This window comes from Micrasema longulum, unplaced genomic scaffold (genome assembly GCF_059751315.1).
Source record: "Micrasema longulum isolate JH-2025_06_02 unplaced genomic scaffold, ASM5975131v1 h1tg000301l, whole genome shotgun sequence".
NCBI classification, from domain to species: Eukaryota; Metazoa; Arthropoda; class Insecta; order Trichoptera; family Brachycentridae; genus Micrasema; species Micrasema longulum.
This window is the reverse complement of record NW_028277505.1, coordinates 1,373,963-1,398,056: the sequence shown is the minus strand read 5'-3', so window position 1 is coordinate 1,398,056 and position 24,094 is coordinate 1,373,963. Positions and strand designations below refer to the sequence as shown.

At 32.5% G+C, this 24,094-nt stretch overlaps 1 protein-coding gene across 1 annotated transcript in view; it reads left to right on the top strand.

Moving 5' to 3' along the window:
* The window catches only part of LOC148282718 (uncharacterized), an 88,964-nt gene extending 78,865 nt beyond the window's left edge, over positions 1-10,099 (top strand). The window contains exon 3 of the mRNA XM_088224641.1: positions 9,932-10,099. Within this exon, the coding sequence (XP_088080767.1) occupies positions 9,932-10,099 (168 nt within the window). The remainder of the gene's footprint in view (positions 1-9,931) is intronic.
* Positions 10,100-24,094: the final 13,995 nt, after the last annotated feature.

Below are 24,094 nucleotides of genomic sequence, written 5' to 3'. Positions count from 1 at the left end.
GTTTTAGACTCTTCCTCTCTAGCTATTTTATTTATTTATTTTATTTACATAAACGGCAAATCTGCCTTTCACAAAAATTAACATATTTGGCTTAATATTTTTTCTTTTTTAAAAAAAAAAAACGGAAATTTCCTTATACCCAAGAATTAAAAAAAAAAAAACCTTAAAATTATACAAGATTTATATTTAAAAAATTAACCTAAAAATTTTACAGCATATTCAGTAGAAAGTTTAAATAATTCAAGAATAAATGTAAAAAACAAAATTAAATAATAAAACATTCTGCAATAAAACAACAAGAAAATCAATCACAAGTGCTGTTTCATACAGCTGGGCAAAGTAAACAAATAACTGTATATATTTTGAAATGTATAAATAAATAAATATTATATAATTACTATTCATCATCTTTGAAAAAGTTCAAAAAGTTTGTTCTACCCTACACTAAATATATCAGATACGTGGGAATAACTATTGCCGAGTTCATAAAGTCTGTTTAATACGGCATTACAAGTATAGACTGTCCGTGAATTATTGCTACAAAACGGTGGCACCTAGACACTAGGACTAGACAGTCATTCTTCCAGGCACCCTAAGGTTGATGAGAGATAATAGTTCAGGGCAATCCCATATTGAATTTACAATTTTGAATAAATTTAAAAGGTCTTTAATTTTTCTTCTTTCGTTAAGTTTTGACAAATTTTATGTTTTTAGTTAAAAATCTTAATTTAAAAATTCATGACTGATTATAAGTTTAAAATTTATATGGCGTAAGAATTTTTTGTATGTATGTATGTTGCTATGTATCATAATGTGTATTCGTGTCTTATTCATCATCGTTTACCATTGTTTTAATAGACTGTATGTTGGACCTTAATAATTTATTGTGATTTTTTGAACACATTGATCGCCATTTCGTGAAATGTCTAAAAATTTTTTTTCCATTTTTAGGTTTTTAATTTAATATTAGATTTTAAAAAAATTATTCAATTTGTTTTGAGGTATTTTTGAGGAGATCTTAGAGAAGATGGGGGTGTCAGCCAACGGTAGCCGACACGGCCCAATTGGAATATCTCAGTGTCGGCCACCGGTGGCCTTTTACTAAATACATTTTTAAGAAATTTTGCCACACTGCTTTGTCACATATTTTGTCGCGCGTAAGTAAACATTTTTTGTAAAAAAAATTTGTAGAACTGAACTTCTTCTTTATAAACAAAATTTTAAAAATACACATTTCACATACTACTGATAGTTTTTTGAGTTGTCGAGGGCTTTACGCAAATATATTTTATATCGTAAAAGGCACGTGTGCCGCATATTGAATAAAATAAATCAACACACGAATCACCAATTCCGTAATAAGTGATGGTGGCAAAAAAGACAAAAGCTGAATCAAATTGGTACAAAAGGCGTAGAAAGAACACCCCCTTTTGTGGGCAACGCACCGCGTAATGGCTAACTACCACACTAAGGGGAAACACTTCAACCCTCCCTAGGGTATCAAAAGTCAAAAGGGATGAAATTATTATGTCATAAAACTACCGTTTATTGACACGTGTTTTTTGAAAATATCCGCATAAATTTGATGCAGTTACTGCTGATAAAAACAAAATAGGAAACTGATTTTACCAAGCATGAAACTTATTAAACGGAAAATAAATACCAAATGTTATTAAATATTTGTATTTAACCACTTACCGACTTTTCTATGTATACCGGTTTCGAGACGGAAAAATATTTACTTAATCGGGTTGTGGTCCTGTGCCTAGTGTCTCGGACTCACAGACCAAAGGTCCCTGGTTCGAATCCCACTGTACCCCAACTTGATACCTATTTTCTAATAGTAAGTTATTTAAAACTCGTTGAAAATGGTCCCTTAAAATTAAAAATTTTGATAAATTATAAGAACGCAAATATTTATTTAAAAAAAAAAACAAAATTCAAAAAATCCAAGCCAAGGATACTGTATTGCAATCCGAAACATCGAAAAATATTGCGAACGACACACGGCATAAACTACCCAGAAAAACTCATTGTGCGTCTGAACGGTAGTGAAAATGTAATGTTTTCAAATTAGTTAAAAATTCCGTGCTTAAGGTACCGGGTTCTATTCCTGCATTTCTGGCAGAAGGATGTGAAATGTTGGCGTGAAATAATAAAATAGTATTTGTTTTGTATGTTATAATTATTTAAAATAAAAATATGTTTACTGTCTTAAAACGGGGAAATCTATCCCTAACTGGGCAGATTTTTCAATTTTTTAAAAGTTTATTTCACACTGTAATATTTCTTGTCCGTGGATAAAGCGTAAACATGAAGCGTAAGACTGATCACCTTACATTTCATGTATTAAATTGATCCAGATACGCTGCAATTTAAATAACAACAGGTCCCCATGCTCCACAGGATACGGATAAGAAAACGATTACGAGGATAAACAGGTCTATTTTCAGTTAATTTTTAACTCGTTAACATTAGGTGTTGACATAAGTCGTGTCCGTTTTTTCCAAATTTAAAAATGAAACAAAATGGTAAAAAGACGGTAGGATTTAAGATGGAGGTGTATAGTCTAGTGACTACAATTCATCTACATTCATCTACTACAATTCATATGCTGGAACAACAAAAAATATCATTAAACTATCAACAATATGAGCATTCATTTAGTTAACACGATTCGAGATCTAGGAATAACTTTTGACTCACGCTTTACATTTTCCACTCATTTTAATAATATCAAAGAAAAAGCCCTAAAGATGTTAGGATTTATATTCAGAATATAAATGTAAACCTTTTAAATATGTATTATCGATAATTTGTTTTTACAATTCATTGGTTTGTAGTCATTTGGAATTTGGAACCGTAGTCTGGTCACCACATTATATAACTCACATTAGTTTGATTGAATCTGTGCAAAAAAAAAATATTCTCATCCTAACATTTAAATGTAACCTGGGTAGAACCCTTCAGTCGTGTGATCAGCGCCTAGAACATTTTCGTCTGGATAAGTTGGAATTTAGGAGACAGATTTTAGACTTGATATATATTTATAAAATAATTAATTGCAATGTTGATTCAACATTTTGTTTAGAGAATGTACCCCTGAATGTCCCCCGTCGGCGATTGAGATCGTACACAACATTTTCTATTCTAACCTTCAATAACAATATGGCGCACTTTAATGCATTATCACGTATGTTAAGATTGTATTTTAAGGTAGAAAGTAATGCTGATATTGATATCTTTAACGATAAATTAAATGATTTTAGGAAAACTGAAACGCAATTTACAAAATCAAATAGTCACATAATATGTTAGTTAGGTAAAATATTTTTTAATAACCGGTTAGTAACTAACTATTATTGTAATAACTTGATTAACAATCATAGAATTCAATTCAAGTCAACAGTATATATTGAGGTCAATGGCGGTCACACATCTCAACAGGGAAAAATACGCAAGGGTTTGTCATGTTCATAATACTAGACACTCCAATAAGGATCTGATTCTACAGAGAGGAGTTAATACTTTTTTAGCTCAAAGGCAGCAATACTATAGGCCCAAAGGGTATATAACCTTATCCCAGATTCGTGGAAATGTGGTGAGATTGCCAGGATGAGAAAGGTGTTGACTGCATTTTAAATCCATATTGGTCGGAGGGAGTCAGAGAAATTGTTGTCCATTGTAGAAGGACGTAAGCTGATTTCTTGTTTTACTAGTAATGACTTAGGACTTAGGATATGGAGATTTTGATATTATTTACGTTTTTTCTGGATACTTATTGTTTACTTTTAAGACAGAAAAAGCACACATAATGATTAAACTGTAATTACTTTTTTATATTATTATAAAATACATAATTTACTGCCTTAGAACGGGGAAGCTATCCCTAGTTAGGCAGTTTAGATAAACCAACAGCAAAAATAAAAAAATATATATGTTACTTTTACTACTTAATTAATTTGCTGTATAAATAATTACTTGTTAATTGCGGTAATAAATATGTAAAAAATAAAAAAAATAAAAAAATAAAAAATTTAAAACTAAGCCAGCCAATTTAAAAAAAATCTGTTATAAACAATTTTTTCTTTATTTGTGCATGCTGTGTTCACATTTAATTGAAGAAAAATATCTAAAATAATAATTCGTGATTTTTATACCAATGTCACATGTATTGTTTATTGTTTGTGAACCATAATAAATAAAATAAAGTAAAATAAATACTCAGCTATCTCTACGGTGGTTTGAAGGGGATCTTTATGAATAATACGTAGTCCACTGGTCGTTCGGAACGCTCCGTGTCCTTCAGGTCGAAATCACCGTTTTTGAAACGCAAAAACCATTGACGAGCTTTCCTTCCAATCGTAGCATCTTCACCAAACACGTGCAAATATCGCGAGCAGCTTTGGCAGCTTTATTTCTTCAATTGAATGCGAATAGCTGACAGTGTCGCAAATGCTCACTTTCGTATACATGGCATTCCATTTTGAAGGTTTGCAATCAAATCAAGTAATATATGTAACGTAAGAGCAAACACAATACTTTGTGGAGTAAAAAAAATTCTTTTGAATGCCGTAAATTCTACACCATTTTGTTTTACTTTTGGTGCCCGTTTTTAAATATAAAAAAAAAACACAAAATTTTTGTTAACACCCAATACATACTTATTATTAATATTTATTATTTGTTGAGTATTTCATGTAGGTACCTAACTGTGCCAGAAAATAATTATTAATTCATTGACCTCACACAATAAATTATTCGATTTCCAAAGGATTATTTTCAATATCTACCCAGTTACAGCAGCATATTTATCAATCAATTTATCTGAACCACGTTCATGTTTTGTGATTTCACCCCTCATTAAGTCTCACACTGATAAAATAAATTGTTTTGGTCGGTACATAGGGTTGCCAAACCTCCCAGAATGGGGAAATATCCCGTACTACGAATATTGATATTATTAAATGGATTTAGAATAATTCATTGTATTTTCAATCCCACATTGAATCAGAGAAAATGTGGTGTAACCAGTCCCTACGCTCGCGCCCCTCGCAAGATAGCAGGTATAGACGCTCGAATATTACGGGTTTTGCTGGTTCGCGGATTTCGGTGTTGCAATTGCGTTACCTTCCAATACTTTTCCACCGAACCCCAATGCAAATTGATGCTATTACCTACCTTGTTATGGGATTCTTTCAACTTTAATGTTTGAACTTCTCTCGCGGTAGGTTCTATCGTATGTCCTGTGGTCAACTAGGCACTTATCGGTTTCTTGACTAACGATGCATGCGATAACATCTCAGCATGGAATTACTTATTGATAACTAAAATGACTGTTAGCAATCACGCTGATATCACATGCACATTGGATGACAGTCCTCGGCCTCGATTATGATAGGAATATAAAATGTATCTTCAAGTTTATCTACAAAGTAAAATTAAGTTTTCTGTAGGAAGAATAGAATATGTTTAAAATATTTTTTTCTAAACATGTTTAATTACCGCTTACCGACGAATATATTTTGAATTTTCATACAAATATACACACTTTCGTACATAAATATCGATATTAGTTTTATACCGTCTCAGTATATACCGATAAAGATAGCCGTTTTTAATCGCAGCCCAGATGTTATTGGGCCAGAGAGAAAAAGATTGTACCCATTGAAGCATAATTGCAACATTGACGCTAGGGCTCAGTAGGTAGCAATAAATTTATCGCCGCAACCTAGTAAATGTGCAATACACAATACATATGGCAAATACGGCGCAACCAGCCGATATTGTGAAAATAATCATAACTTTCGTCAATATACACAATGCATAATAAAATATTCCCTTTTCAAAGAAATAATTTATGTATTCTGTGAAAATGTTGGAAAATATTATGAAATTACTCTTAAAATTCCGTAATAATAATATTGTTGGATTAAGAAGCCATTTACCAACGCCTTATGAAACGATTGTTTTCCCATTTTTTCAGTTAGTGGATTATTGTTTTTCGTTTTATCACGCGTTTTATGTTTTAACCATTGTTAAAATAAATGAACAAAATTACATACCGATTAAATAAATAAATTGAATTAAAAGATTTTTCGAAACAGTATTTGATTCAGTTGGTGTAAGGATTCACTTGAATTTTAGGGGATTTTAAAATTGATCGAAACAAATTATTTTTTCTTTTAAATCTGATACTTCGGTGAAGCCATTAGCAGTCAAAGCGCCCGGGCCCCTTGCTTAGATATGGAATCGGCGCGGTGGTATAGGGAGAGCTTTGTAAGTATTGGAAAAGCAGTTTAATTTGTGGAATCATTTCAGAGGCTGTTGGTTTTAATTTGTTCCTCATTTCTGCGGCTTCTGTAGCCGACAGAATCTTATTAAAAGAACGAATTAACTTCACTTCGTATTAACATTATCGCTTTCCCTTTGGGCTTTTGGAGTTTTAGCGTTGTCTGATGGACCAAATTACGAGTGTTTATTATAAACTTCAACAACACTTTGAAATATCCATTTGCATTAATTAGATTTGAGGGGTTACTAAGCTAAAAAGGGGGAAATTGCTACGAATTAATAATTAAGTAAAATAGGCAACATTATATTATGTTTGGTTTCCTTCCTTTTTATCTGACCTACATAAAATTAGTTATTCTCCCCTATATTTGAGTTTTTAAAATCAAAGAGGTAAAGTCCCACGAAAGTCCGAATAGGAGCATTAATTATTTTTATAATAATGTATAAAATAAAGTTTTGTCATAAGGTAACGTGGGTCTAAGACGACCAAAGAATGTTTGTCTGGTCATGTCAAAAGCAGAACCGAAGGGCATTTATGACAATATGAAATAATGTGGAAGAAGCTAAAACGTATGCCAGGATAGATGTGTGTGGCGGTCTATTCTCTCTGCCTACCCCTGCGGAGTAATGGCGTGATAGTAGTAGTAGTATTATAAAATTAAATATGTATTTTCAATTAAAAATATTCACATTTTCATAACATTCTAATTTTCATATTTAATTTCAAATTAAATTTATTTTATCAAAATAATAATAAAATATTTAAGGCTTTATATTGGAACAAAATATTAAACTTGGAACTCTTGAGAAATAGCCCGACATTATTAAGGTGATTCTTAACGAAGATATATAGCTAGTTTTTCATAGATGGCGCTTTTATCGTTTTATATTGAAAAATGCCATTTTTAGGTTAATTTTCAATGGAAATTTTACAAAACTTGGTTTGCGGAAACTTCATACTATATTGATTGAAACAAATACCGTAACAATATTATTTAGGTCATTTTCACAAAATGGTGTACAAAACAAAAAGTAAGATAATTAGTTTCATATTTTCGTTTAGAATTAACCTTAAGGTATAATACGCTCCCGCAGCAAGAGTATTTGCCTCTTAAACATAGTTTTACTGATGTGAAAGATGTTGATCTCCGAAGTGATAATGTTCAGCTGCCTGACTGCTCTTCCGATCGGCATAAGCAGAGGCAGGCTGGTTCTGGAAGCCGGGAGGTAAAACAGCGTGTGCTGTAATCAGAAACATAGAAATTAATATTCTCTAAAATGGCAGAGTGTCGATAAAACCTCTGAAAAAACTGATCAGCTCTTTTACTTTACAAAAGTCAACAGATGAACAATATCATTTCTATGCGCTTCACAAAATGGTGTACAAAACAATAAACAAGATATAATATTATTTTGTTTAAACGGAAGATTTTTTGTTTTGTACACCATTTTGTGAAGAGGACCGAAATGATATTGTTATAGTATTTGTTAAAATCAATATAGTGTAAAGTTTCGGGCGCACCACCTTCTCAAGTAAACATAAATGCAGATGACGATGCGAAAGAGATAAGTATGGAAGAAATTAAAAATGCTGCTCAGTATATGAAGAATGGGAAAGCGCAAGGTTATGATAACATTGCCACAGAGTTTATAAAGGCGGGTGGAGAAATAATTTTTGTATGGCTACATAAGCTCTTTAACCTATGTTTAGAGGAGAAAAACACTCCCCTGATTGGAGGAGAGCTGTTGTTATGCCTCTATACAAGGGAAAAGCCTCTAGGGTGGACTGCGGAAACTATAGAGCTATCAGTCTTTTGAGCGCTGTTGGAAAGATTTATGGCAGAATACTGATTGAGAGAGTAAGAAAAGTGACTAAAGATAGAGTTTGGGATAAATAAAGTGGATTTATGAATGGAAGAGGATGTATGCATCAAATATTTGCTCTGCGAAATATGACAGAAAAGTTTCTGGCTAAACATCAGAAACTTTTCTGCGCATTTGTCGATCTGCAAAAGGCATTTGATAGAGTTGACAGAGAGAAATTGTGGAAGGTTTTATCGGAGTATGGAGTAAATGGTAACCTGACAAGGGCTATTGCGTCACTGTGTAAGGACAGCACAGCATGTGTGAAGGTGAATGGGTCATTCACATCGTGGTTTAATATTCCGAAAGGAGTCAAACAGGGATGTGTAATGTCACCATGGTTGTTCAACATATACATCGATAACTGTATGAAAGAACTGAAAGATTCAAGAATGGGAGCAAAAATGAGTGGTATAACTGTTAACTGTCTTCTGTATGCGGATGATGCCGTGCTTCTTGCTAGCAGCAAAAAAGAACTTCAATTCTTGGTAACAAAAGTCTACGATGTATGCAAGAAAAGCGATTTGCTTATGAATGTTGATAAATCGAAAGTGATGGTTTTTGAAAGGGATGAAAATATAACTAAATGTGAGATCAGCGTGAACGGAGATATTCTGAATCAGGTAGAAGAATTTGTGTACCTGGGAAGTATGTTTACTATGGACGGAAAGGCCGAGAAAGATATTGAAAGGAGGGTGAGTGCCGGGAACAGGGTGAACGGTGCACTAAAATCTTCTTTGGCAAACAAATGCAGGAGGCTAAACTAGCAGTTCACAACGGAGTTCTAGTTCCAACTCTAATGTATAGGAGCGAAGTATGGAATTGGAAAAATAATGATGAAAGTAGGTTGAATGCTGTCGAAATGCGATCCCTCAGGCGAATGTGTGGTAAAACGATGTATGATAGGTGCACAAATGTCGAGATCCGTGAAGTGTGTAAGGCTGAGACATGCATTATTGACAGAATCAAGAAAGGGGTGCTGCGTTGGTTTGGACATGTAGAGCAAATGGACAGCGAAAGAACGGCTAAAAGGATCTATGATGCAAATGTTGATGGATGCAGAAAATGAGGAAGACCGAGAAAGACATGGCACGATCAAGTCCATTAAATACTTGAAGATGGACATGTCAAAAGTAGGAATAATCGGCGTGCGTGCATGAGAAGATGTATGAATGTAGAGGAAGCGAGTTCTGTATGCCAAAATAGAGTGTTATGGCGTTCTATCCTCTCGTGGAATCGAATCTAAGTGGAAAGGGCGTGAAGGTTTGTTGTTGTCATTGAAAATAAACGTAAAAATGGCATTTTTCAGTAAAAAATTATAAAAGCGCCATCTATCAATAATTAGTTTCGTGTTTTCGTTTTGAATCATACATAATTTTTCAAACATGAAAGTTTAAAAAAAACATTGAAATTATGACAAAAAATCAATTAATTCCTTTAATGTTTAGAGAATAAAAAAATATTATTTTTTTGCACAAGAATTTATTTAAGTCTGAAAGGATCACAATAAAAACCTAAATTTATATTTTCATATACTTGTCCAATTGAATCCCAGTAATTTTTAAACCTTCTTATCAATTCCGAAATTTGAAAAACGTCAGGTTCTTTATTTTGAATATTAATTTCAATATTATTGTTTTACATTACACAGTGACTTCGCCTTAAGTATGTAGTTTAATGTTGAAAACGGCCTTCTAGCCGTGGATGCAAAAAAAAAAATAAAAATACGCATTGTTCTTTTTGTAAGGCTAATTCAGTTTGTTCTCTTTTTTAGGTGTGGTTCAAAAACCGACGTGCGAAGTGGCGAAAGCAGAAACGCGAGGAACAGGAGCGCATGCGCAGATTGCAAGAGGACTCCGCCCCCTCCGCGCCCCCCGCGCCGCCGCACTTGCCACCCCTGCAATACTCCGACGAGGACTCGTCCGACCTAGAAGTTGCCTAACTAAACAACTTAAAAAGAAAAATATCTGCCATTGAATATTGTCACAAAATCACAATTTAAAGTATGGATTTATTCAAATGTGATATTGCGGATATTATACAATTTTAATATAGTATCCTGCTTCCATGGGTAAATAGTATCATCAGAACTTTTTAGATATATGTAATATTTACATATTTTATTGTTTCTGAAAATAAATATTTCCATATATTATTAGAGAAAAGTGACCAAATATGGTACACCATTTTGTTTTCTCGACAAAAAAAACACCTTTTATAAATAAGACTTTTAATGGTAATCGTAATTAGTCGTCGTACATTTTGGGTGCATTCAGTTATGGCTTTATAGTTTCAATATTAATAAAAATTGACAAAGCCCTATGCACCATTAGGTGCGGAAAGGGAATGATGATGATTTTTCTATATCAAATAATTTTTATAGGGTCACATAAGCTTTTTTGCCCCTTTGAAATATTTTCCTTTTTTTATTTGGCACTTTCGTGTTATCACTTTTTTTAATGTGACGAAGATATCAACATAAATATAACAAATTGTAGTAAGAAATCTACAATTTCTTAAGTATTAGAACCTAAATATGGAATATTCCAAAATTAGACCCCCAGTGACCGTCCATATTCGGAATTACATCATCATCATCATTATTTCCTTTACCGCACTTAACGATGCATAGGGCACTGAATTGGTACACCAATCGCAGCTTATCTTGATCATTTCTGCTACATGAAGGTAAGATAATCAGTCTTAGGCTTCAGGTGCCAGTCTAGGGACTATGAAATATTCTAGTGTAAAAACACATTTTTGAATAAATATTTTATGTCAACCATGTCAGGAATCGAACCCGAGACCTCTTGCGCGGTAGATACATGCGCTAATCACGACACCACGAGGCCGACGAATTCGGAATTACAGATGAGTTCAAGCTTATCGGAATAAAATCTAACAACAACACGCAAACAATAAAACGTGTTGAAAGTATAAAGACAAACAAAAATACAGCTTTCTGAAAACCTTTAACGTATCTTGAAAATTTTTCTCTCACTGCCAAAACAACAAACTTTTACCACTCCAACAGCGTTCATTGGAATCACAAGATAAAATGAGTGCGATACTCATATGAGTAAATTAAATAAAATACGGTTATGAATTGCGTCATGAACATTTTGTTCGAAAAAAATTATGGTATTCCATATAAGATATAATATTCCATATTGAGTCATTTTTTTCAATATTTATCATTAATAATTAATACCTAGGTATCTAACATTTTGAATTATTTTTTTTGTTCTACCTTCCACATTTTCACTGTCAAGAAACATTTGATTCAATACACCTACTCGTATTAGAAATTTAAAATCAACAATGCAATGTTAAGAACGATATCTGTAATATGAAATAAAAACATGGCCAAAAAAATAATACTATATTATGTTTATGCCAGAAAGATAGGAATCCAGTTGATAAAATCACAACACTGTACCTAATTTTGATTTGATCTCGAGACACTCAACATCACGCTATACTTTTGTAGAAATCTTTAACGTTAACATGAAATTAGTTTTCCATTTTGATTTTTTATTTCTGGTACATAAAGTTTTTATCCTATTACCTTATGATAAATGTATATTAAAAGCTATTCAGTCGAATTTTACTGAAGTTTTGACTATGGAAAAACTGTAAATACTATAAGAAACTCAGAATAAAAGTTAGTTTTATCATCGCCATATTGCTAGCAAATAGATTTGTAAAAGAAAACAGTATTTAAATAGGTACCTACTTTGTAAAAATAAAATAGTCAGCTTGCAAAATATGATATTTCTTGCATGTTAAATATTTGTATGATGTAAATATTCATATTAGTGTAGTTCCTACACTGCATTGAGCATTCTTAAAATTATTACTTTATTTAAATGTGTAAATCTAGTCCATTTTGTAGGTTTTATTTATAAATATAGTGTATTTACTTTTATTTGTATAACACATTTTTTTTATTTGTGTATTTTATTGTCATCTTTGATTATAACCGTTTCACTGACCCAAAATACTTGTCACTGCATACAACATAAAATCACATTTTCTCAGCTATTCCATTTATTATTTGTATCTATGGATGTCGTTTAGAAATATTTTATTTAATTAAAAATTAGTAAAAATGGGCCTTTTTATATTACGTTGACTAAACTATTGTATTATTTTGTTTGCTGTCAAACACACTAACCGACCATGTATTATTAAACAACATCATATACAATATATATCCGAAAATTTAACCATTTTTCAATGTCGGTCATCTCAGTAATAATTAATTGTAAAAATATTAAATCCATGTACCAAGGTAAAACTCTATCAGTATTTTCACAAAAATAAAGGTTTCAGCTTTTTAACTTCACTCAAATGGAATAGTTGAAGAAATATGGATGTTCAAACATAGGCAAAATGGTGAATGTCACACTGTGTAACTATGTCATAAGCCCTGTAAATGCCTAGGCTTCCATATTCCCTTATTTAAGGTTTTCTTCATCCCTGTTGTAATTTGTTAATCTTAATGACTCCTGAGGGGGTGAAATCCAGTTTTTTGTCTGCGAACATTTGGACAAACTCAAATATTGTAACTATTTAATCTTTTAACATACCTATCCTGAACTAGCATATAATCTAAAGTTAAACAAAAAAACAAATCATCATGCCGTTTCCCCGCACGGGCTGGCAGAGAGGATAGAAAGCCATATCACTCTGTCTTTGCATACAGACCTCGCTCCCTCTATATTCAAACATCTTCTCATGCACGCTCGCCGATTATTCCGACTTTTGTCATGTCCACGTTCAAATATTTGTTGGATTTTGTCAAACCATGTTTTTTTTGGTCTTCCGTAATTTCTGCAGCCATCAAAACTTGCGTCGTAAATCTTTTTAGCTCTTCATATCCAAACCAACACAGAACTCCTTTCTTGTGTTTATTTTATTTATTTATAATTTCGAAAACCCCGTTTGGGTTATTTAAGAAATATTATGAGGTCTAGTCATGTTATGTTTAGTCCGATGAGTCATCATCATGTGCTTTCTCATATTAATTTTTAATTTAATTGAATTTGTCAAAAACGCTTATCTCAACTTTATATAATGTACGATCTCGACATTTATTCACCGTATTGTATAGTACACACTTTAACCATACATTCGCCTGAGAGATCGCATTTCGACAGCCTTCAGTCTACTTTCATCCTTGTTTTTCCAATTATATACTTCGCTCCCATACAAACGGGTCGGCACCAGGATTCCACTGTGAACTGAGGTTTTAGCTTTTTTACTTCAGAACAATCACCAGATGAAAGAGTTGAGGAAATGTGGGTGTCAATGTTCAAACATAGACACAATGATGTGTAGATATCGTTACCAAAAGTAAATGTTCGGTTATTGAACTTCGTATTGACAGCAGCAGCTTTTTTTTCGATTCAACAAAAAAGTATTATTCCGATCTTCACAATTAAAAAGATTTATTTTGATAACTGCCCACAGTAAAATCTGTCAATTGAAATTTATAAAACCTCGTATTCAATCATTCTTACGTGTTTATTAATTTATTTGTCCAAAAATAAAATTGCCAAAGACGAAATAATCACAATCTATTTTTACATTTCATTGTTTTGCAATCTTTTATTAACATGTTTATCATGCTTTGTCAAGTGCTTTTGTTTTAAAACACAAATAAAAATTAATTAGTAATTTCTCCATTAAAAAAAAGAATTATCAAAAGTATCAAGGGGAACGGGCTAGTTGCCACAGTTGTCTCTGAATTATGATGAAATTCGAACATACTTTTTTCCGTTGTTTTCGATCGCTTGTCAATACTACAAATCTTAAAAAGTATCATAGCCGACAGCTTATTGTGTTGTGAAATATTTTCCAAAAGATGAAAACATTGATGGTGAGCAAAATTGAGGATTTTTAAACTGAGTTCGTAAATCAAACATTATTGAATCGAATTTTTGAATTTCATTGATTTCGTACAGAATATTACACTCTAATACGTTGTATATAATGTTAACAAATTACAACAGGGATGGAGAATACCTTAAATAAGGGAATTTGGAAGTCTAGGCATTTACAGGGCTTATAACTTGGCATTGGCAGGTTTAAGTGGCCACTTTACACACTGTAACATTCACCATTTTGCCTATGTTTGAACATCCATATTTCTTCAATTCTTCCATTTGTTGATTTTAGTGAAGTTAAAGAGCTGAAACCTTTATTGTTGTGAATAAAGGTTTCAATGTGACTGAATTATTTCACAGACTAGGCAACGCCTGAAAACAATTTTTCAATTTTTAAACATCTTCTTGGACCATTCGGTTTCATTACAATATTTGAGTTTGTCTAAATGTTCGTAGACAAAATACTGGATTTCACCCTCTCGGGAGTCATTAAGATAAACAAATTACAACAGGGGTGGAGAATACCTTAAATAAGGGAATATGGAAGTGTAGGCATTTACAGGGCTTTTTGGCTGGTTAAAGTGGCCACTTTACACACTGTGTAACATTCACCATTTGGCCTATGTTTGAACATCCATATTTCTTCAATTCTTTCATTTGTTGATTTTAATGAAGTTAAAGAGCTGAAACCTTTATTGTTGTGAAGAGATTCATCTGACTGAATTATTTCACATACTAGGCAACGCCTGAAAACAATTTTTCAATTTTTAAACTTCTTCTTGAACCAGTTGGTTTCATCACTATATTTGAGTTTGTCCAAATGTTTGTAGAGAAAAGACTGGATTTCACTGGCATATAATGCTTGAAATGTAAGTAAAGTTTTAAACGATAAAACTGACTGTTAAGTTGATTTTACCCCTGGTACTAACTAGCTGTCACAATAAATTTGGGGCTTGTCTCAGTGACAACTTACAATTAAAATAAAAAATACAAAAACTTGAACATAATAGAGAACTAGGAAAAATATACAGAGACGAGTTAGTAGCGATGAAGATGTATGATATTGAAAAATCAGCGTTTTGAAAATGGCAAAATTGTATGATTTTTCTACTTTTCAACCGACTTCAGTCTTAACCGTAAGCTCTGATTTACGTCATTTAATCTTATCCATTGAAGAAGGCATAAAATTGTATTTTGTATAATTTAATATATTTTAATATTGTGATAACCACATGTAAAATTAAATTATTCAGAATTTATGATTGTAAATATATAAATACATTTATGTATATCAATTAATACTGTGAACTGTGATCCATTTAGAATAGACATTTTGGTAAATTCCAGCTATCATCAAAATCAACTGTGTATTTTAAAAACAAACGTTACATCAACTATCAAAAATAAAATTGTATATTGTGGTTGTTTATATAATACCGACCACCCACATTTTGTGGGGAAATAATTTTTATTTCCCGTTTCAAAATAATCTTTTGTTTCGTTTTTGTAAATTACGAGGCTCGGAGCTGAGTTAGCACTTGTTTATTATTTTAATTTTGAAATCATATAAAGGCTATTGTTTGGAATTTAGTTGTTTTTCCTCTTTAATTGGATAAAGTTTGGACAATTTGCTTCTTAGCAGGTAATGTTCAATCGAGGCTTAGGTATTACAGAACTTTGTCGATTTTAAATTTGAAATTTTATTTTGAGATTTGTTTGTAATGGTAACTGGGTGTTGCGGTTGGAACTGTTATTTAGATAATCTAAGAAATTTTATATAATACTGACCTCATATCGTTGGGTTTCTGGCACAAACTACAAATTATCAAAAAATAAGATTAATTCATAACTTGCATCATATAATCTTTGTAAATACAAAAAATAATATTTTATAATTTTCTGCTTGTGGTTTTAATTCAATTGTTGATTTGGAATGAGCTTTTAACTTTAGTTCGGTGACGCATTAAGTAAAATGTTAGTTACCAACTTGTGACAGAAACTTGATGATATTTGTCTATGTGTTTCTGTTAATTTCATCTACACGTGACACGTGCCTTCATATACACTAGTCCCGTTTACCCGAACTTGATGGTACCGATGAGCTTGCCTGCCCGTCTATCTCTGTGACAATGTTCGGAACAATGTCGTGTTCTACACATTGCCGTTAACACGTGAACATTGGCCGAGTCCTGGGCCCGTATCACAATGGGAAGTTAACGTTTACCTTCACTTTTATCTACAAAGTAAAATTAAGTTTTCTGTATAAAATCATTTTTATTATAAAATAACTACACAATATCTTGATGCTTCTTCCAATTTCAAATCTACTCTTTTCTTCTTTTACACATAATATATCGTCTGACTAACTTGCAAAACTCCGATCTCCAAAAATAAAATTTTCACAAATTATACTGTTTTTTCACCCTCTTGTAATTTTTCTTTTTTTTTGAGATTGGAGTTTTGCAAGTTAGTCAGACGATATACATACCGTAAAACGGGGTTAAATTGCACCATCAAGGGTAACATTGCATCAAAAAAAAAAAGTTTTTAGAGACACCTGTTGTCATTGCTACTAACAATAACTCATTGTTTCTCCAAATATTCAATGGATGTCACTTTTCACTCTTACCTAAGGTTATTTTCCATTCAATAGTACTTTAGTACTGAGCGATTAGCGGTTTGGGTTGGTTGTGCAGTTTTTATGAATAATTTCTATAGGTAATTCTTATCACATCTTCAACAGTGTGTATCATTCTAAGGTGAGTAAAGTGGTTTCGTATGTTGAATTTTGTCATGTATTTGATAATACCAGTATTTCTTACTAAATTTACCAAAACATATTAATATTAATATTTCCATGTCCATGTGGAATCTATTAAGATACTGAAGGAAAAAAAAGTGATGCAATGTCACCCCGCCCTAGGGCTTACTTTGCATCATTTTTCAAAAAATTATAGCTTGTATATGAAACTACAAAATATACTTATAACCACAAAAAAGTAAAGGAAATATATTATATAACCATGACATTTATTGTCAAAAACACTACTCATCTCCTCGATGAAAAAAATCATTATAGCTGAAAAGTTATTAAAAAGTGATGCAATTTAACCCCGTTTTACGGTATTATATATACGTAGATAACCGATTTACTAGTTACCTATGTAGATTGATTTCGAATTAATATACTAACGTGAGTTTTTAAAATAAACGGTTTTTAAAGTAAAATTGTATTGAAGGTACATTTTTTCCTAAATTGTGTACATATTTTCAGTTTCTATGTTTAATTTTAACATGTTGTTTCACAACTATAGTTAAATATATTATTATAATTAAGATGTATGTAGATATTATTAGAATTATGCATGTTAGCATTATTCCATTGATCTAACTTTATTCATGAATGTAAATATAATATGGCACAATGTGTATTAAATGTTAGATAACGGCTTAATTGATTTGGATTAAAATTAAATAAAAAGCATTCTATATTTATTATTTCAATCCTTCATTTAAAAGACATTAAACTGGGTACATAGAATTTTTGTATGTACGTATAATTTTTCTGCACGTGTGTATGTCACTAAACTCCTCCTAAACGGCTGAACCGATTTCGATAAAATTTTGTATGTGTGTTTAAGTGGGTCCCTAAATGGTTTAGATTCAAAATAAGACCCGCTAGGTGGAAAATTCGAATATCAAAAAAACATTTGCTGAACCAGGTTTGGGCAGGCAAGCAAACTTTAAGGGCAGGACAACGTCTGTATATTTGTTTCCAATTTTTCCTTTTTTTTTGCATGTTGATTTTATTTATTTTTTTATACAGTTAAATTTTCTAAATCCATTTCAGGTCAACAATATTTTGAATTTGTCCAAATTTCGGTAGACAAGGACTGGATTCAACTCCCTGGGGAGTTGTTAATATTAACATATTACAACAGAGATGAAGAGCATTTTAGAGAAGACAATGTAGAATTCTAGGCATCTACAGAGCTTATGACCTGTCATTTCATCCATTTCACGTGTTTTTTTTTTGTATTGCATCGTTTTTGTTTGTTTTTGAATGAAATTGAGTTAAGTATATAAGAGTTCTGAGAAAGCCTTTATTCATAAAATTCAAATGATTTTTTTATTTTTTTAAATGTTTCATGGGTTTTTTAACGAATTTTATCTTAAGTTGTGGTCATTATTTATGCCTACTTCGTTAAAAAAACTTTAAAGCTCTTTTTCTGCAGATTTGTGTTTTGATCTGTTGGACAAAAACGAGCTGCAGCGACGATTCGTAGTAGGTGATATTTCCCCGTAAATATAATGCATAATACACACCTTTTTTGGGAAGGTAAAAAAAACATTTTTTATGACAATATCTGATTATTCAATTTATTAAATTTCATTTTGAATCCGTAATTTGTAAATTTGTGTTTTGGCAGATTTTATCATATTTTAGTAAATGGTCATACTAAAGGAGTGGACAAAGAGAGTGTCATTCAGAAGGTCCCCGCAAAGAGATAATTTATTTTTCAGAGGTAAGTATAGTAGTAACTTTCGGGGTAATTAGGAATGCTGTAGGCCACTGGATTAGAATAACTGGCCAAGTAAGGGAGTGGAGTGTATACATAAGGGCTGCTAAAGCTGGTGTAGGAGTACACAGAAGGATTCCACAACAGCTGGGCGGAGGCGCAGGAGAGGGCCAGAAGAAGTAAAACCTGAAAAAATAACATTTACTTTATCATCATCATCAAATCCTTATTCGCAACTGATGGTGCATGGTGTATAGGGCACTGCATTTGGAAAGTTTATGCACTGTTACATAGGGCCTCTTGCTGGACTCTTTCTTCTTTAGAATCGTATTCGACATCCGTAATTCGTCGAGTGACAGCATTCTTGAACCACCCATACGATTAAGTTAGTTGAAAACCAATCGACTTTATCTCGAGTGCCCAAAAGCACTCGACATTGGCCATCGAATGCGACATCGTCACTTCAGCTGTCAAAACTCTTTCGTGTAAAACTCTCGCAATTCATGTTTAAATGACGAGCATTTTTATTGTATTTTAACTGAAAATTTACAACACAGATAAATGATCTAATGTTGGTGTATCAGAGAATGTGCAACAATATAACTGTGCTTATTTTTAATAGCTTATCAAAATAAGTTTCACTAGAAATATATTTTTTAAATCATGTTATCCCTCATCATTGTCAAAATATGTATTGTGGGATAGGTATATCGTATATCGTATACCTATATCGTTTGAAATCCATTAAATAAATATAAAATATTTCGACAATATTTTGAGTAGGTCCAAATGCTTGCAGACTGACTGGATTTTCTTCCTAGGGAGTTGTTCATAAACCACATAAAACCAGCCAATAACAGGTCATAAGCCCTGTAAATGCCTAGACTCCCATTTTCCTTCTGTGTTTTTTTTAACGAAAAAACTTTAAAAAGCAGGAAAAACATTTTTGAGAAGGGAATATGGAAGTCTAGGCATTTACAGAGCTTATGATAATTATTCTGCCTATGTTTGAACACCCACATTTCCTCAACTTCCATCTGTTGGTTTTCCCTCTCTGTTGCAACAAATTCAAATATAGATAACTCCCTAAGGAGGAAATCCAGCCAGTCTGCAAGCATTTGGAAATACTCAAAACATTGTGAAATTAACTACCTGGTAAAAGTATTAAAATTGGAAAATTGTTTTCAGGCGTTGCCTAGGACGTGAATTGGTTCAGCCGGATGAATCTCACCCACATGATAAAGGGTAGTAGGTAAAAGGTGACTTATTGCGTTTTTTTCCATTTTTGAGATATTAATGCTTTTTTATCTCCTTAATATTGGGTGCCAACATAGGTTGTGTCAGTTTTTCAAATTTGAAATAAGCACCAAAAATAAATAAAATGGTAAAGATTATAAGTCATTTGAAAGAACATATTCCGCTCTACAAATATTGTGTTTGCTTTGACCCTTATAAAGTTTCAGCTCTTTTACTTCACAAAAGTCAACAGATGGAAGAGTTGAGGAAATGTGGATGTTTAAACATAGGCAGAATGGTTAATGTTACACAGTGTGCAAAGTGGCCACTTAAACCAGCCAATGACAGGTCATAAGCCCTGTAAATGACTGGACCTAAATTTATATCTCTAAAGTGTTCTCCATCTCTGTCGTAATACCTTAATCTTTGCCGCTTCCAAATGGATTAAATTCAGTCTTTGTTTACAAATATTTGAACAAGTTAGTAATAATGGTTACTTTCTGTGCCAAGAACATTTGAGTTTTATCAAGATACCTTCAAAAAACCAAAATTGTGATTTTCAAAAGTTTAATAGGTTATTTATAATTTTGTGGTTTAAAATGTGAAACGCGTAGCAAAGGGAGGTTTAAATAAAGAAAAGTTCAAACCAAGGTAAAGGATAAGAATGCCTACGCTAACACATCTTTTATAATGCGGTCACTACAGGCACTCTTGTCTGCCGACGACTCTACTACGAGTAGTTAGCTACAGCCTAATAAAATTATCTTGGGGAGAATGAACTTCGTCAGACTTTACGATGTATGATTGGATAAATTATTTTAGTAAAGATTGAAGCCATACAACAACTTAAATAAATATTTGTAGATACATTCTGAAAATGCTTTTAATTAAATAATTCTGGTGTTGTATCATAAATAGGCTGGCCATAAATGTTTTGTTCCAAAATAGATCGAGTCCTCCCAATGAGTGAATGAATTTTCTGGGTTTTAACGCAAAACAACGTATTATAGATAAATTTTAGCCCATTTTAGGGAGTCTAAAATTAATATATTTTGAAACTCAATTAATATCAAAATAGTTATAATTAAGAATGTAAAATTATTTTTAAAAAACAAAGCTCCTCTTATTTATGAGGACTAAACACACAGTTTTTAGCTGTTTAAAAATACATCAATAGTATATATTATTATTATTTCAGTCACAGGCCGTGAAGGCCCATCTGTCGCACACGAATAATGCGAAAGGTTCGTTTTTTGTGTGAATTCTTCGAGTACAAACATTATCTGCTTATACGGGGCAAATTGCTATTCTAGTCATTTAATCTCCGTAAACTAAAACTATAAGAACGTTTATTTTTACTTATTACCCTATGTTAGGCGTGCAATGTGGCGAAAGATAAGTAATATTTAAAATGATTCTCTCTATATTTGCATTATTCTTATTTTTATCGGGTAGGTAAGAAGAAAATTGACTTAAGGCAATATGCCCACCTTTATACTTGTAAACTGAATATGTATATAAAGTGTTTAAACAAATGAATAACCTCTTAAAATTTGACCTTAATCAAAAAGTATCTTTGAAGGTAAAAATAGTCCTACGATCTCAAAAATTATAAAACCCTTTTTACATATATATATTTTTTTTTTATTGGCAACTCATCCTACGAAGGATGATTAAATATCACAAAAGTATTTAAACCGTTTATACTCACCAGCTTTAACATTGTAAAAAGTGGGACCCGGGTCCCTAACAAAGTAATACCTCAACTTCGCAGTACGACACACAAATACTTAGTGACAAAATCATTTTTCCCGGCGCTTCGTTTTATACAAAGGAACTTGAATATTAATGAAGCTATTTTAATAGCCCATCTTCAGCTAATGACTTTTTTGTTAACAAGTTAGACACGCCGATACAGTTTATAAAGATCTACTATTACTAGTGACATGAATAACTAAGTATTTCACTTAAAATATCAATACCCCCTACTTACTCAATTTTTTTTTGTTTCTCTTGTTCAAATCTCTAATGTTTACAAAATTCAATTTGAAAAGTTAAAACTCTACACATATACATTTTTAATGTTTTTATTTTATTTACCTACATTATTCTTAAAGAATGCACTTATGCAGAGACAAAGTTTAGTGTTACACAACCAGGAACGACCCACGCATGTGAACTTGCCTCAACACGCTAGAAAATCCTTGTTGAGTTGGAGCATTTGTAATTCATTCATAAACACACCTACAAATATACTATGTTTCATTATTAAGCGCAATCATGCATCTAACGTAAGTCCAGTGGCGGCGAAGCATGGGCTGGCCCCCGGGGCGGTTTCCAAATGAGCACCCCCCAAAATAAAACAATAAATACTTACTAAACGTGCTTACGTGACTATTTTACTCAAATATTCAATAACACGGTCAAAATTTACTTTTCTTTCCCTTTCAATTGACAAAATAGAGAGATTGGATAGTTGCGCTTTCCTCATAGTCGATCTAATGCGATTTAATTAACTTTAATTTTGAAAAGCTTCTTTCACACAAAGCCACCAAAACGCAAATAGTTAGGAAGAATCTGAGACACAGCGCTAGATTCGGAACGGACTCAGAATAGTCATGCACGGGGTGACAAAATATTTGAGGTGGCACTTGGTATGAAAAGTGGTTTATAAATATTCAAGAAGAGGGAGATAGATAGCTATTTTGCAGTTCCTTAGTAATTAGGCACTTGCAACCATAGATATTGTGGCATAAGAGAAGAAAATTGTTCAGTTTCTTGTGTAGTTTTCAAACTGTCCCGTACAAAGCGAAAACTGGGTGGAATATTGAATAGCCGGCGCGACGTTTGGCTGACCTGACAGTTAAAGTTTTTTATGTAAAAGTTTAATTAGATATTGATATATTTAATTGGTGTCAAAAACGTAAAAAACAAAGAACATATTTTCGTGATTAGCTATATATATATCGCGCGTGCTCGTGGTTGTGCGAGTATTTTTTCTGAGCTGCACTGTAGAAAGTGTCACTCCTTGGTGCGCAAAAAAATGCTAAAAATAGTGGACAGCTGTTTAAAACTTACCTTCTGAAAGAGTCAACAACATAGAATGATGATTCAGCGCCCTTAAGAAGTGTCACGGAACTTTCATTCCGAAAGTCTTTGTGATTAGGAAATGACTAGTAATGTTTGCCATCCATCTCCAAGATAAGTAGGTTATAAAATATTAATTTTTGGTCCGTTTGGTTTTTACATTATTAAAACGCTTTTTTGCTGTAATACGGACCGGACCGTCCTAGGAATATATGGTATATGCTGCGGTCATAAGCAAAAATGCAGATATTTACAAGTCATGTTATGAGATATGATTTTTTTTAGTATTTATCAACTTAATGCGAATAAAAAAAAAACTGTATTTAATCGTAACGAAAAATTAAATATGTTAATAATTCTAAAGCACACAACCCGAGTGTGTCATATCTACAATGAATTTTTGATAATAAATTTCTAGATATTGCGTTTATGCTTAAAAAGCTTAAAATTAATTATAAAAGTTATTTTTTAAAAACCGTCTACTTTTCCCACTGTTCAATTATTTTTAAAATTTAAGGTTTTGGATATAAAATAGTTTTTTTAAAAGAATCGTTTGCTTCAAATACATAAAGACAAAATAAATAGTAGTGTTTCAGGGTCTCAAAACGTAAGTACGTGACCTAGAACAGGGCCTCGATTATGATGGGAAGGTAAAGACGTCATACCTTCACCTTGACAGAATAGTTGAAGATAAATTCCCTCCAGCGATTATAAAGATATACTACCGATATACACTAGTCAAAACCATCTCAGAGAGGCGAGCCCGGTCATAATATGCGCCATGAGGGTCTCCTGCACGACATCATAGAGGGAATGGCTGAGGGGACAAATTATAGAAGGCGCCCCCGACGGGAATATTTGGAGCAAGTGTGGGAAGATTTAAACTGCTTCTCGTGTGTCGAGCTGAACATGGTTGCAGAAAATAAAGACCAATGGAGGACGAGATGCAGGACTTTGCCGCAAACCAATCCCCAGGATTGAGACTGTGAAGAAGACTACCGACCTTCCACCTTCATGTTTTGGGTAGGTGCATCGATATGAAACAAGGGGAAGCGTACGTCACGGTACACATATCTACTCTCTTAAATGGCATAGCTTCAGTATGACGTCATAGTTGAAGATTAAAGTGTCCCGACCGACTATAAAGGTAGACTACCGATACCCCCACCATCAAGTTGTGATGTAAGTACATCGGTTTATACC